This window comes from Gavialis gangeticus, unplaced genomic scaffold (assembly GCF_001723915.1).
Source record: "Gavialis gangeticus isolate Ggan-Ray unplaced genomic scaffold, GavGan_comp1, whole genome shotgun sequence".
NCBI classification, from domain to species: Eukaryota; Metazoa; Chordata; order Crocodylia; family Gavialidae; genus Gavialis; species Gavialis gangeticus.
In genome coordinates this window covers 18,049,071-18,063,539 of record NW_017729008.1, presented here as the reverse complement: position 1 = coordinate 18,063,539, position 14,469 = coordinate 18,049,071, and the positions used below count along the sequence as shown (strand labels likewise).

Sequence of the window (14,469 nt, the reverse complement as noted above, 5' to 3'; positions counted from 1 at the left end):
ACACTCTAGCTCCATCCTCTTTGAAACCAGGAATGTGAAAGGTCAAACAATTAATCATTTAACTGACAAGCGCAGTGAGAACTGGTTAGCTTACCAGTTATCCTTTAGCTCCCGCTAGCGCAGCCTGGCAAGGAAGTGGGGGAAGGGAAGGGAAGCCCCACAAGCCCGGAGGTGCCCCAGCAAGAATCAGAAGCCACCCTTTTTTAAAGGCAGGTCCTTTGTCCTTCAACAAGTTCTCTTGAAGCACCCCACCCACCACAATTAAAAAAAAAGATAACTGCCAGTGGTTCAGAAACTCCTTCAGCTTGTTCCTACTATGAAATATCCAACTGGTTTTAATGCACTGCCAAGGCTGTGGCTGCAAATTACAGACAAGAAGATAGTTACATTATAGCTTTTAGATAAATATCTTCAAGGTATGTGCATTTGAAGTGTGATATACTCCAAAAGTGTAAAGTCTGTGCCCAGTAGTCTGACTTATTCTTCAGTTAAATGAGAATAAAGTTGTCCAAGTTATCAGGATTCTCCATAGTGAATTGTGACAGGAAAACAACAACTTATTTGGCAACAACAGGCTTTATTTTGGAAATTAGCATGGCAATTTGAAACGGGCAGGGTTAGCCAGGTTGTATAATACTGAACAATTTTGTAATCCCACATCAGGCTTCAAAAACCATATGAAAGTTTAAAAAAAAAAAGTCTCTAAACCCCTGTGCTTAAGAGCTCACACCTCTTAAAATATGCAGAGAAAAGCATGAATCAAGATATTTACAGGGAACAAAATGTAAGGCTTTTTACAGTTTTATGTACTGTATTTTACAAGCAAGTCTCAGAACAACAGAAGTATTTAAGCCCATGATAAGATCTTAAAAATATTGACAAAACAATGAAAATGTACAGATATTCTGACCAGCAGTTATAGCTGTATGCATTAATGATGCAAACTTAAGTAATCTCTCTCTTTACAAAGGCACGTTTCTTTATATCAGTTCAAAACTCAATTTTCAGAGGTTCACAATAAATACATACAGGCATTCTGTAATCAGTGTTTTCCTTTATATATGCTTTAGCAACACAGTTGTGTTGGAAGACACCACCCCTTAACACCCATGTATTTAAGCAATGAAGCTCACAGCACGTCCTGAGGATTAAATGACTGAATAGGAGGAGACAGTTCTCTGGAGATCATTAACTCAAGTCAGTCATAACTTCCAAAGAAAATGTCCTGTACTGAGGTTGTTATTGCTGGTATATATAAGCTGATAATGAAAGGATTAAAATAGAAACAATGTATTCATCATTGCAACTGTGATTTCCTAGGAGCTGAAATTACAAGGCATTTCAAGAACTACCTTTTATATTAATTAGTGTTGAAATCACTCATTAGTGTTCCATTCAGTTCATAAACAATTAACTAGCAATCATATAAATCAAGCTGGTATGCAAGTTTTTACCTGTGAAATTGACACAAACCAGGAATCTAAAAATTCAGTCCAAATTAAAACACCCCCACCCCCCCAAAAAATCCAAAACAAAACACAAACACTTTGCAATCCACCAATCTTTTAAATTGAGATCTTAGTTCAAATCAAGCAAGGCCCACAAGGAATTGCCAGTTTTTTATTATTCAAATCCATCATCATTTGTATTCAAGTCTCGTGACTCTCCATGGTTCAAGACAAAGAAATCTTCTGTTTTCAAGCCATACCTTTCAAGGGCTTCGCTCAGTTTAGCTGGAGGATCCAAATAATACTGGAGAGGTAGGGTAAAGGGAAAAAAAAAGATACAATTCCATTGTTAGATAATAGCAGTTTCACAGATGGCTTTCCAGCTCTACATCAACTAGTTCGCATTATTAGATATAACTGACAACATATCCAAACTATGTTTTGTCAGAATTTAAGTGAACAATAAAGTTTAGTGTTTTTTGTTTGGGTATTTTTTTTTTATTTTTTTTTTTTAGATACTCCCTTAACACTACACTAGCAGATGTTAAGTCTGACCAAAAACTTTCCCTAGTTAACTAGGGATCTAGGTGCATCTAGTTAGCTATGTAAATTTATGTGCATCTAGTAAAATCCATTCTCCCTCAGCTTATTGCATCACACCCCCTGAAGAAAGCAGGAGCTGGTCATTATTTGCTCCTAGCCTGGCACAAAGATGGGATATACAAGACATGATGTTAGCACTCAGATGCATCAGTAAGATACATTCCTTGTCATGGCATTATAAACACAACATTCGTCCCTTCCCCACGTTTTGTGTTGTCGATTTCAACTGTTCCAACAAGCAATATGGTCTCAGTCCCGTCTCCTCTGAAGTTGCTGCATCATATAAGCTTTATGTACACTACTCTTCTAGGCAATGTTAGTTTTCAACACAAACAAAACCTCCCTCAAACTAACATTTAGCTTACTGTGTATACGTAAGGCACTCTAAATTCTCACCATCTCCAAATGATACAGTAATAAAAACAAAGTTTAGCTATATGTTTATTCCTATTTTTGGTGTTCTTGATTGTGTTTACCTAAATTACTATCCCTATTACAGGATCTCTCTAGCTTTCAGTTTAGAGGGCTATTTCAACAGTCACTCTCACACTGATAATTCAATGTAAAAATGTATATTTAGTAGACTTCTCAAATACTGATGTGCTAAGGGAATGTTTTCTTCCCAATTTAGGAAACTCATAAAAAAAAAAAAAAAAACCCAATAAGACTTGTAGAATTATGTAGAATAATTGTAGAATGTCACGGTGGGGGCCTGCTATAGACCACCAGGCCAGGAGGAAGTGGTAAATGAAGTTTTCTTCAAACAGCTAACAGAAGTTTCCTGATCACAGGCCCCGGTTCTCATGGTGGACTTCAAATCACCCTGACTTCTGCTGAGAGGGCAATCCTGGATTTCCTGTGCACTGCTGTAAATTTTTGGAGATTAGCAGGGACGACTTCCTGGTGCAAGTGTTGGAGCGGCCAACTAGGGGCCATGCTATTCTTGACCTGCTACTCACAAACAGAAGAATTGGTGAGGAACGTAGTAGTGGATGGCAACTGGGGCAGCAGTGACCACGAGATACTTGAGTTCAGGATCCTGAGGAAAGGAAGGCTGGAGAGCAGCAGAGTAAGGACCCCAGACTTCATAAAAGCAGACTTTGACTTGCCCAGGGAACTCATGGGTAGGATCCCCTGGGAAGCCAGACTGAGGGGGAGAGGACTCCAGGAGAGCTGGCTGTACTTTAAAGAAGCCTTACTGAGAGTGGAGGAACAAACCATCCCAATGCACAGGAAAAACTAGCAAGTATGGCAGAAAACCAGCTTGGCTTGGCAGGGAAACTCTTCAGTAAACTAAATCACAAAAAGGGAGCTTATAATCAGTAGAAACTTGAAGAAATAACTAGGAAAGAATCAGAGCATGGCATGTAGGGATGAAGTCAGGAAGGCAGTTAGCAAGGGACATGAAGGGTAACAAGAAGGGTTTCTATGAGCATGTTGGTAGCAAGAGGAGAATCAGGGAAATTATGAGTCCCTTACTGAATGGGGGAGGCAACCTTGTGACAGAGGTTGCAGAAAAGGCTGAAGTGTTCAATGTCTTTTTTGCCTCCGTCTTCACAGGCAAGGGCAGCTCCCAGACTACTGTAGTGGGCAGCACGGTTTGGGAAGGAGGTGAGCGGCCCTCAGTGGTGAAAGAACAGGTTAGGGAATACTTAGAAAAGTTAGATGTGTACAAGTCGACAGGGCTGGATGGATGCATCCGAGAGTGCGGAGGGAGTTGGCTGATGCGATTGGACAGCCATTAGCCATCATCTTTGAAAACTCATGGTGATCAGGAGTGGTTCCAAATGATTGGAAAAGGGCAAACATAGTGCCCATATTTAAAAAACAGAAAAAGGATGATCCAGATGACTACAGACTAGTCAGCCTCACCTCAGTCCATGGAAAAATCATGGAGCAGATCCTCAAGGAATCCGTTTCTAAGCACTTGGAGAAGAAAAGGGTGATTAGGAGCAGTCAGCATGGATTCACCAGGGGCAAGTCATGCTTGACCAACCTGACTACATTTTATGATGAGGTGACTGCATCTGTGGACACGGAGAGGCCAGTGAAGGTGGTATACTTTGATTTTAGCATTTGATATGGTCTCCCACAACATTCTCACAGGCAAGCTGAGGAAATATGGGCTGGATGAATGGACCGTAAGGTGGACAGAAAACTGGCTGGAGCATTGGGCTCAGAGAGTAGTAATCAATGGCTCAATGCCTAGTTGGCAGCTGGTATCAAGTGGAGTGCTCCAGGGGTTGGTCCTGGGTAAGGTTTTGTTCTATATCTTCATGAACAACCTGGAAGATGGCATAGAGTGCACCCTCAGCAAGTCTGCAGATGATACCAAGCTGGGGAGTAGTAGATACACTGGAGGGTACGGCTAGGATTCAGAGTGACCTAGACAAATTGGAGGACTGGGCCAAAAGGAATCTCATGAGGTTCAACATGGACAAGTGCAAAGTCCTGCACTTAGAATGGAACAATCCCATGCACGGTGCAGGCTGGGGGTTGACTGGCTGGGCGGCAGCTCTGCACTGAAGGACCTGGGGGTTACAGTGAACAGTAAGCTGAATGAACCAGCAGTGTGCCCTAGTTGCCAAGAAGGCTACCAGCATCCTGGGCTGCATGGGTAGCAGTATTGCCAGTAGGTCAAGGGAAGTGATGATTCCCCTCTATTCAGCAATGGTTAAGCCACATCTGGAATACTGTGTTCAGTTTTGGGGGCCCCACTACAAAAAAGGATGTGGACCATTTGGAGAGTCCAGCGGAGGACAACAAATGTTGAGGGGGCTGGGGGACATGACTTATGAGGAAAGACTGGGGGATCTGGGCTTATTTAGTCTAGAGAAGAGGAGACTTAATAGCAATCTTCAACTACCTGCAGTGAGGTTTGAAAGAAGATGGAGCCAGACTATTCTCAGCGGTGGCAGATGACCCAACAAGGAGCAATGGTCTCAAGTTGCAGCAAGGGAAGTTTAGGTTAGATATTAGGAAGAATTTTCTCACTAGGAGGGTAGTAAAATACCGGAACAGGTTACCCAGAGAGATGATGGAAGCTCCATCCTTGGAGGTTTTCAAAACCCAGCTAGACAAAGCTTTGGCTGGGATGATATAGTTGGGGTTGGTCCTGCTTTGAGCAGGGGGTTGGACTAGATGACCTCCAGAGGTCCCTTCCAACGCTAACTTTCTATGATTCTATGAATTCTTGGCCTGTGTCAATTTTGCTCTGAATTTTTTGAGAGTTCTCCTTTGTCAAGCTGGGTATGGCCCAAAAGGCTACTGATTCAAAGTATGGCTGCAGAATGCGAGAGCTTGGACTAGATGTCTAATTTTCTTTCTGCTCTTACTTCTAGCAGCTCAGCTCTAATGAGACTTATTTACCAATATGGTCAGCCTCCAGTCCAGTTCCTACATAAAGGGCTGCCAAGCAGATGCCAATACTACTCCATAGATGTAACAAGAACTCTTTTTTCAACATGCAACATTGATTTTCTACTGATCAGGAGGATTGTGTGTGCCATTTTCACAAGGCTAATAAAAACAGAAATTCCAAATCTGTTGCTTAAAACAAGATGTTCCCAATACAATGACATACTCCCACTACCTCTTATCCTGAAGCGTACCAGCTAAAAGAAACAACTTCAAGAACATAATTTTAGTTTAAGTCATAAAATGCTGGGGAGGGGGGAAGAAAGGAATCGATATTCCAAAGTGCAGAATTTAGTGTTAAGCAAAATACATGACATTTAGTTTATGTATGACAAGACAAAGCCAAACTAAAATGTACTTCTGAGCTATAATATTACACATTCATAGTTAAAAAAAAAAATACTAAGAGTTAAAACACTTATAGATATGCTTTTTATTGTCCATGAAATAGAGGTGTACCGATACAAAGGTTCATATTGTATCAGGACCGATAAAAGGAAAATTGACATTCTTGGCAATCGGCCTTTTTGGCTGATGTGGGCTATAATGTTGCTGATAAGTGCAGTGTATATGTACACAGCCAGGAGTGCAGTGTCTGCTAGGTAAATATGTGGAACAAGGGCCAGCTTGAGGCCCCCCATAGTGAGGGAGGGAGTGGGGCAGGAGCAGGCACTGCACAGCCAGGGCAGGACAGAGCCACGGCTCATCTAGGGGGTGTGATGAGAGGCTCCCACCACTGCATGCAACCCTGGGGGAGGCATGGATGATATGTGCCTCCCAGATCTGTGCACGGGGTGAGGGTGGGCTGCTGCTGTGCACTCGAGACAGGGGCTGCGCCAGGCTCTTTCCAGCAGAGGGGCTTGAATGGGCCTGTGCTCAGGGCACCGGGGTGGGGAGGGAAGCTCCAGCCATCCCAAAATTTGCCATAACCCACCACCCAGCACTGCTGCTTGCCCACCGCACCCCACCCTCAACTCAGCCCTGGCCCAGCCCCCCTGCCAGAAAAGCCTCACTGCAGCCCCAGCCCTGCGCACACCACATCAGCCTGCCCTTGCCCTGCACACAGATCTGAGGGGGGAAACGTGCCCCCCATGCCTCCCCCGGGGGTGCACGCACTGGTGGAAGCCACCCTCCTGGACGAGCTGCAGCTCTGTCCTGTGCCCTGCTCTGGCTGGGTAGCGCCTGCCCCTGCCCCAACCCCACTCCCTCCCTCACCGCGGTGGCCTCGATCTGTGCTCCCCTGCCCCTTCACCCCAGACTTACCAGCTGGATGCTGCTCTCCAAGATGCCAGGCTGCATATCGGCAATCAGACTGGTATTGGCCGATACCTGTAGTTAGTAAGTGGCCATCGGTATCGGCCCAAAAAATTGTTTATTGGTGCACCTCTACTCATTAAGATCTTTTATTGTTTTTGTGCCCAGGAAACTGGAACATATTTGCATTCCATTTTCCATTGTCCCAAACTCACCTCATTTGCTAAAGCAAATGTTCCCCAATGAATTGCTACAGACTTCTTTGCTTGAACATCAATATGTATCCTTACTGCTTCTTCGGGATCCACATGCTGATATTTCATAAACCACCTAGCAAAATAAAGCAAGTTTTTTGCATAGCCTATTAAATGCAGTATCTCTTCTTTGTAACTGGTAAGAGGTCTTAAGAGATCCTCACTTGTTCAGAATGTAATATGCCGTTTTTGAGCAACCTCTTCCACACCTCCTCCCACATGCCCAATATACCAAAGTAAGACTTTGTTTTGAGCGATTATGCAATAGCCTCTGTATCTGCTACTCAAACAAATCAGGGCAAAAAAATCTTTTTAAATGCAATTAAAATATGTTCTAGCAAGTGTTTGATTTTTAGTATAGGATTTGTTTTTCTATCATTTGCTAAAATTATATCTTCTGAAATAGTGTGCGTGGTCCAACAGCTCATTGAAACTTAAGTGGCCCTTCAGCCAACATAGTTGCCCATCCCCAACCTAGAAGCTGTATATACACACCCACACCCACACACCACATTTACTCCCCTCAACTGGCTTTTTGAAAGGGATTTTTCTCCTGATCAGTATTCTTGATACAGGAGAAAAAAGTTTTGCCACTATCTTGACCATAAGCATTTGTGGGCCATGTTACGAAGTAAGTTCACAGTAGCACAACCACTGCCAACACAAATACATCAAAATAAGCATGCTTCGGTAAACAGCACTGTTCCTTCAGAGTTAATGCTGAATTAACTCAGCACATCCATGCTCCAGATGTAATCTTTCAAGTGAGATATGACCTTCAGAGGAGGCAAAGTTACATTAGTCAGATGTTTACAATTTGCTGCTATTATTCCTGAGACGTATCAAAATTACTACTAGCTTAGAGGCGAGTGAGAATTAAAGTTACCCAAGGAAGGGAAAAAGAAAGTGGAAGATAGACATACACACATCAAGTGTCAGTGGGAACCTTAGCTAGAATTTCTTAATTTGTTAGTTCATAAGAAATACCAAACCTTTATCACATCATACTGATTCTGCTCTTGCTTCCCCAGCTTGCATGCAATTCACTTCCGATATTTTAAACATCTCTCTCAAGAGCTGTCAAGACAATCTCAAAGCTTAGATACCATGCCATAAGCATGATGCCTAAAAAAACAGAACTTTCAAGCATCAAGGATTCATCTCTCACTTTAAATGATATTGCAAAATCATGTGGAGACCGCAGCAGGGAAAAATAAATTGGTAAGTAAAATTACGCTTGCCATTCTGAAAAACTGGGTACATGTTTGAAAAGGGATTTTAGCCTAGATGGTGCTAGTCATCTTTTCTGGCCCTACTTTCTTATCACAGAAAATAGCTCCCAACTGTAGAGTTGTAAGAGTAAAATCTGCTAAATGTAAGAAACTTTAAGATAAATTTAAGAAGACCCCATCTTTTTTGCCTTGTGCCCCCACACAATGCTTCCTCAATCCTTAAAGTCCTCTTGTTCCTTATATCGTCCCATAAAATTTAGATAAGTGCATCTACACGTTCTGTACTTTGTAAAGCCATTAAAAAACAAACAAACCCATTTACAGGACAAAAGTGGTTCCAAAATCAGTATATACAGACTATGCAAATCAAGCAACATGAAATGCACATACCTTGGCTCATAGGCTCCAATGGGAATGGCAGCAAGATCAAAGGGTCCGAACCGTTTCCCTATCTGTTCAAAAGCTACACAGTAACCAGTATCTCCTGCAAAGAAAAACCTATTCCAGGGCCCCAAGACAGACCAGCTGCCCCAAAGAGTCTTGTTGTCATCTGTTGCTGTCCTCTTGCACCAGTGTTGCGAAGGGGTAAAAACAAAGGTAACTGCATCATGACCAGGGACACAGTTCTCTTCCCACCAGTCCAGCTCAATCACATTCTCACAGCCACATTTCTGCATCCAGTCTAAAAGACCAAGGGGCACAAACCATCGCAGTTCACTGCCAAAGCGCTCATTTAAGCTCACTACAGTGTTGTAGTCCAAATGGTCATAGTGGGTATGGCTAATCATCACTGCGTCTATTTTGGGTAGCTGATCTACTGTACATGGAGGTCCTCGGAAACGCTTTGGACCCACAAACTGCGTCGGGGAAGCCCGCTGGCTGAAGATTGGGTCAGTAAGAAATACAAGTTCATCCATCTCCACCATAACTGAGGCATGTCCCAACCATGTGACTCGCATGCCTGTTCCAGTCTTCCCAACTTGTTCAGGGTTTTGAACGAAGTAAGGTTTTAACACTGGAAGCTCTTTATCAAGTTCCTAACAGAAGAACAACACATAGTCAGAAAGCAAAGTGCACTGAGATATGGAACAAAACTCTCCCCAACATGCTACTTGCAAAACTCAAGGCTTGCGTTTAGTTTACATTTCTAAGAAACCAGAGTGGAAGCACAAGCAGGTACCCTGGGCATGTATGAGAGAGCAAGAGAAATGGACTTGAGGATTTATCAGTGAAAAAAAGGAACCTGTAACAATTCAAAGATATACAGACTTGTATTGAAAATTTTGAATAGTACTCTTTCATGAAAAACAAAATTCTTTAACAAAAATTCTCACACCTTGCCCGTACTTCTTTGGAATAGAATATAGGTACTATTACTAACACCTGTGGATTTTGGCCATTGGGTTAAATCTTACAGCAATAACTTACGGATCTAAATGAAACCTTTCCCACATGTTAGTAGGAATAAGCTGAAATACTTATAAGAAACATTATACTGCTAGGTGTCCCACTGATGGAGCTATCCTCAGTCTTTCTTTTGAACCAGATATTCTATTCTAGATCCATAAATCTTCCTGTGGAAAGTCTCAGAAACATTGTACAACTTTTGCTTGTAATATATTCTGCATAAAACCCTTCAAAAGAGCACAATAGGGTAAACAGTGTGATGGATAAAGTAATCTTATAGTACCCTTATCTTACTTTAGTATTATCAGACTTGTTCTATGTTGTCATACTTGTCATAACCATAACCATCAGGCAAGAGCAGTGGTAGATGTCCAAAATATGAAACTAAAGGCAAATGAGCTCTGGATCTAGACACCTAGAGAAAGATGATATGCATCTTGCTGAACCAATATGAAATCCATTTGCCTTTCATCCTGCATTTGGAAGATGGAGGAAATGAACTGGTAGCTCAACACAGAAGAGCAAACTCTTTATGTTATTATTGTTACTACTACTATAGCATGGCAATCATCTTTGTGCCATTTAGAAAAATTAACACCAGGAAGTAATGCAGAAAGCCTACATTCTATATTCCTAGTTAAGGATAAAATACTGCTTAGATCTTAAAAAGATCTAACAATACACTGCATTGTTAAAAATGCAGTCTATTGTGTCATGTAGTTCCACATGCAAAACACTGACTGAATAGAGACGACAGACCAGTTAAGAATATCATTCACTGGGCAGGTCCTTAAATTAGGGAGTTAAAGTGAACAGTAGAGGATGCTGTAGTCTGTCTTAAAGACAGGCTAGAACAGTGGTTCTCAACTTTTTTGGACTTCAGGCACCCTTCTCTGGATTTGAAGTACCCCTCCATAACTTTTGTAAATTGAGTGGCACCCAGTTTCAAAAACTAATTTATATACTTATCCCTTGTAGAAGGGCTGGACAGTGGGAGTGCAGGATTCTCCAGGCTGACCTACGTTTACCTACTTAGCTTATATGCTTGTCTCTTTACACCTCATGCATCTCCTCGCATCTCCTGGAGGACCTTCAGGTTGAGACACACTGGGCTAGAACTAAGCAGCACCAAAGGAAGAATGGAATCATCAACTTGCATTTTACATGAACTGAGATTTCTCAGTTTAGACCAGTGACTTTCAGCAAGGGTGCTACAGCACTCTGCAATACTATGAGATCCTGTAACAGGAGGGTGCCTGAGGGCTGCCGCTACGCCGTCTAGTGGCTGCTGTGATCCTGCCCAGCTCCTGCTCCAGACTTCCAGGGTGTTACCCTGCTGCTTTTCCTGCCCTGCCTTAATGTCAAAAGGTAATGAAGAGGCTGCCCTTGGAAGTTAATGAGCCTAGGGGGTTGTTCTCGCTCTATTTGTTTTCTCAGACCCTAATTCTGGAGACTTTCAGTGTTATTTTCCCCTCTGATTTTAAGTAATGCTTCCTATGCCTTTCAAAAAAAATCAAGTTAACAATTTCTACCTCTTAATGTGAAGTCTTTGACTCCATGTCCATCCGTAATTTAGAATATATTAACCTAGTCCATTCTGTGTACAACTTTTAAAAGAAACTGTAGGAAGTGATGTATGTATTCAATTTGTGCTTGAATGTGCTTTAGCCCCCACCCCTTCCCTCTGGCTGCAGGCCTTCAAGCGCTGCCCCGCTGGCTGGACACAGCTCTCAGCCTCAACCCTCTCTGTGTCTCTGGGTCCTCAGCCTTATCCTGTGCTTTGTCCCAGCTCCCCTGGCATTCCTGACCCAGGGCAAGGCCATCCTCAGTTTGGCTCAGCCCTCTAAAGTGTTTTGGGCTTCTACCCCAGATAGCCCACTGGATCCCAGACCGTGGAAGAGCTCTATGCTGGATGCCTCTGCAGCACCCCTGTGGCCTCCAATCTACCCCATCAGCCACATTTGGTCCTCCAATATAAAGTAAAACAAAAAAAATACAAGCAGCTACTTCAAAGTCAAAATCTCTCCCTCTGGGACATCATATTGCTGCCCAGCCACCTCCCCACTCCGGCTCTCAGTCCTGGGTGTAGCTGGCATGACTGAGCTGGTGAGAGCTCCTTTCCCTTCCGATAGCAGGGCTGCACAGCCAATCTACCTCAGGGGCCCATGCTTATATCCCCTGGCTCCTCCACTTCTTATCAGGTGCTCCCTTGACCCACTGCAGGTGACCCCCCCCCTCTTATTCTCCAGGGTAACTTGTTACTATTCCTCTGGACACTGCTACAGTAGCCTCACTGCCTAACCAGGGCACTGCCCTATTGCTAAGCAGCTAGCCCTTCAATGGGAACTTGTAGCCTATGGGCCCTGGCTATCTATTCCCCTGCAGCTAGCCCAAAATTGGCTGTTTTACCCCTATCTCAGAACATCTCTGCTGAAGCTTCTCTCTGCAAATAACAGGAGCCCCTGGCTCCCTGTTACAGATCCTTCTCAGGGTACAGCCACTGCCACTGTGGTAGCTCTCGTGGCCCAGGATGGATCTAGCCTTCGAAGAACCCAAATCACCATGTAACCAGAGGACAAAGGGCTTGCAAACAAACAATCTAAGGCACAAGATGTAGCTGCTGCTACTGCAAAGCACAGGCATGGTATCCAAAAGCAGAACCAGCAAATTTGAAGTGTGCCCTGGATACATACATGAGATATTCTGTTAATGGCAAACAGGTATGTAGGTTATTTGATCCTAGGGAAAGAAGCTCAAAATGTTGTTACAAGCCAACTGCACAGAAACTTTCTATTTCCTTAAATAGGCAGCCAAATCTTATTGCCCTAAACTGATCTAACAACTCCCTCAGCCACCATCACTAAAGAGGGATGTTTAGGATTGTTTTCTTGTCAAGTAGTTGCATTCACACTTCAAAAAAAAAAATCATAATGAATTCCTACACTGATTAGATGAGATAAGAGTCTCTGCTTCCATTTCAGACTCTGAAGTATAAACTGTCATGCTTGTCTGAGATGCTGAAGAGACTTATCTTCTGACTCAGCCACTCCTTTTTGATCAGGATATCTTTTATTATATTTTTATATAGCATAATCATGTGAATTCAAGCACAAACTGAATACATACATCACTTCTTAGAGTTTCCATTAGAAGCCCACAGTTATACGCAGAATGGACTAGCTTAATATATTCTAAATTACAGATGGACACGGAGTCAAAGACTTCACATTAAGAGGTAGAAATGGTTAACTTGATTGTTTAAAGGCATAAGAAGCATTACTTAGAGTCAGGGAGGAAAAATAACACTGGTGAAAGTCTCCAGAAGGGGCCTAACAAGCATCTGAAAATTTCCTATTTAAAAGAAGCCTGTTGAAAGCTCTCAGTGCTTCACAGGATTGAGTCCTACCCCCCAGAAAAGTAAACATGCAAAAATTTACCAGTTTGGAACATGGGATATTGCTGTTATTTTTTTCCATGAGGGCCCACTTCAAAATATTCGGCAGGGATGGTGCTTTCCATGTTGGCCACGGGTTGACAAACTTCCCATCTTTGCCTCTCTTTGATTTAGTTACATCTTCTTCTAGCCTGTAATCCAGCCTGAAGCTTTTCCTGGATGTCCTGGAGGAATCGCTACCTCTGGAGCTTCGACTAGAATTCTGGCGTTTCCTTACTGCCTCTTTCGGGTACTGGTTACATGCAGTCAAAGGTTGTTCTTCATCTGTTTTCTCATCCATATCTTTTGGTAAAGAGCTAAAATACATTTATTTTAAATTAACATCTCTCTTCTTCGATTAAGATCAATATTCACCAAAGCAAAAGTTTTCCCCACCATCATAAAGATGCCTTTTCAATTTGCAATTTAACTTACTTTGTCTGAACACGCTTTAAAAGAAAGTTGCTATTACACAAAAGGCTTAAAACATGTCTTAGTAAGTATGTACAAGATTCCTTTGTAGTTCAGGCAGAAATTTTTCTCTAGTATGCATAATTTCAGAGCCCAGCCCTATTATATACCAAGTATGCAAAAGGAAGCTCCTTAACATCACATTTTAGAAGTGTACCAAACTCCTCCCAGAAGCTGTTGACATTACCTGGTGTAATTTGATCCTGCAAGCCTATCCTTGAGATATTTCAGCTATGCATTATTTTGTGACCTGACTATATGCAGCTTTCTTCCGTAATTAAGAGATACAGTGTTACATAACATTAATAATGATACTTCAGTTTGCAAGGTATATCAATAAATACTGTAATACATTTCTTCATATTTTATAGAGATGCAAAGACCACAGGAAGCATTTGGCATACTTATTTTGTCCAAAAGAGATAAAAAGGCAATTAAGTCTACCCAGTTCCATTAAAATAAAGTCAATTTGTCTGAAGATCATTTAATCCCATTTCTGTAGCCTTGAGCCAACTAGTTTGAGAGCTCCAGATTTTGAGACTTATTGAATAGTTTGCAAATGGAATCTATAGCACATAAAATTTCATATTTTGTATCTCCAAACTGTTCTACTAGAAGTACCTAAATTTCTACACTACTGTAGTAAATTTATTTTGTAAGTAGATAAACAGAAAAGCAAAGTGATATATCACAGGTCCCAGTTCAAAGCTGTTTCGTAGCACCTATTAGAGCGGGACTGTCCAACTTCAGCATGGCCAAGGGTCACACGTGGCACTGGTGTATGGCCTCTAAGATGCACACTGTAGGGACAGCTCCATTGAAGGATCTCCCCTACCACACAGGTAGTGCCAGTAGCACATGACTCTCACCCCCTGCCAGACAAGCAGCACTGGCACTCCATGGTCCTCCACACCCTGCCATGCAAGAAGCACTAGTGGCCCCCTGACCCC

The 14,469-nt window shown here is 42.4% G+C and overlaps 1 protein-coding gene across 1 annotated transcript in view; it reads right to left on the bottom strand.

Annotated features, from left to right (window-relative positions):
* Nucleotides 1-557: 557 nt before the first annotated feature.
* NAPEPLD (N-acyl phosphatidylethanolamine phospholipase D) overlaps nt 558-14,469 on the bottom strand; it is a 28,192-nt gene continuing 14,280 nt past the window's right edge. The window contains 4 exon segments of the mRNA XM_019509459.1: nt 558-1,752; nt 6,938-7,052; nt 8,599-9,245; nt 13,053-13,365. Coding sequence (XP_019365004.1) covers nt 1,624-1,752; nt 6,938-7,052; nt 8,599-9,245; nt 13,053-13,365 — 1,204 coding nt within the window. The 3' untranslated portion in view covers nt 558-1,623.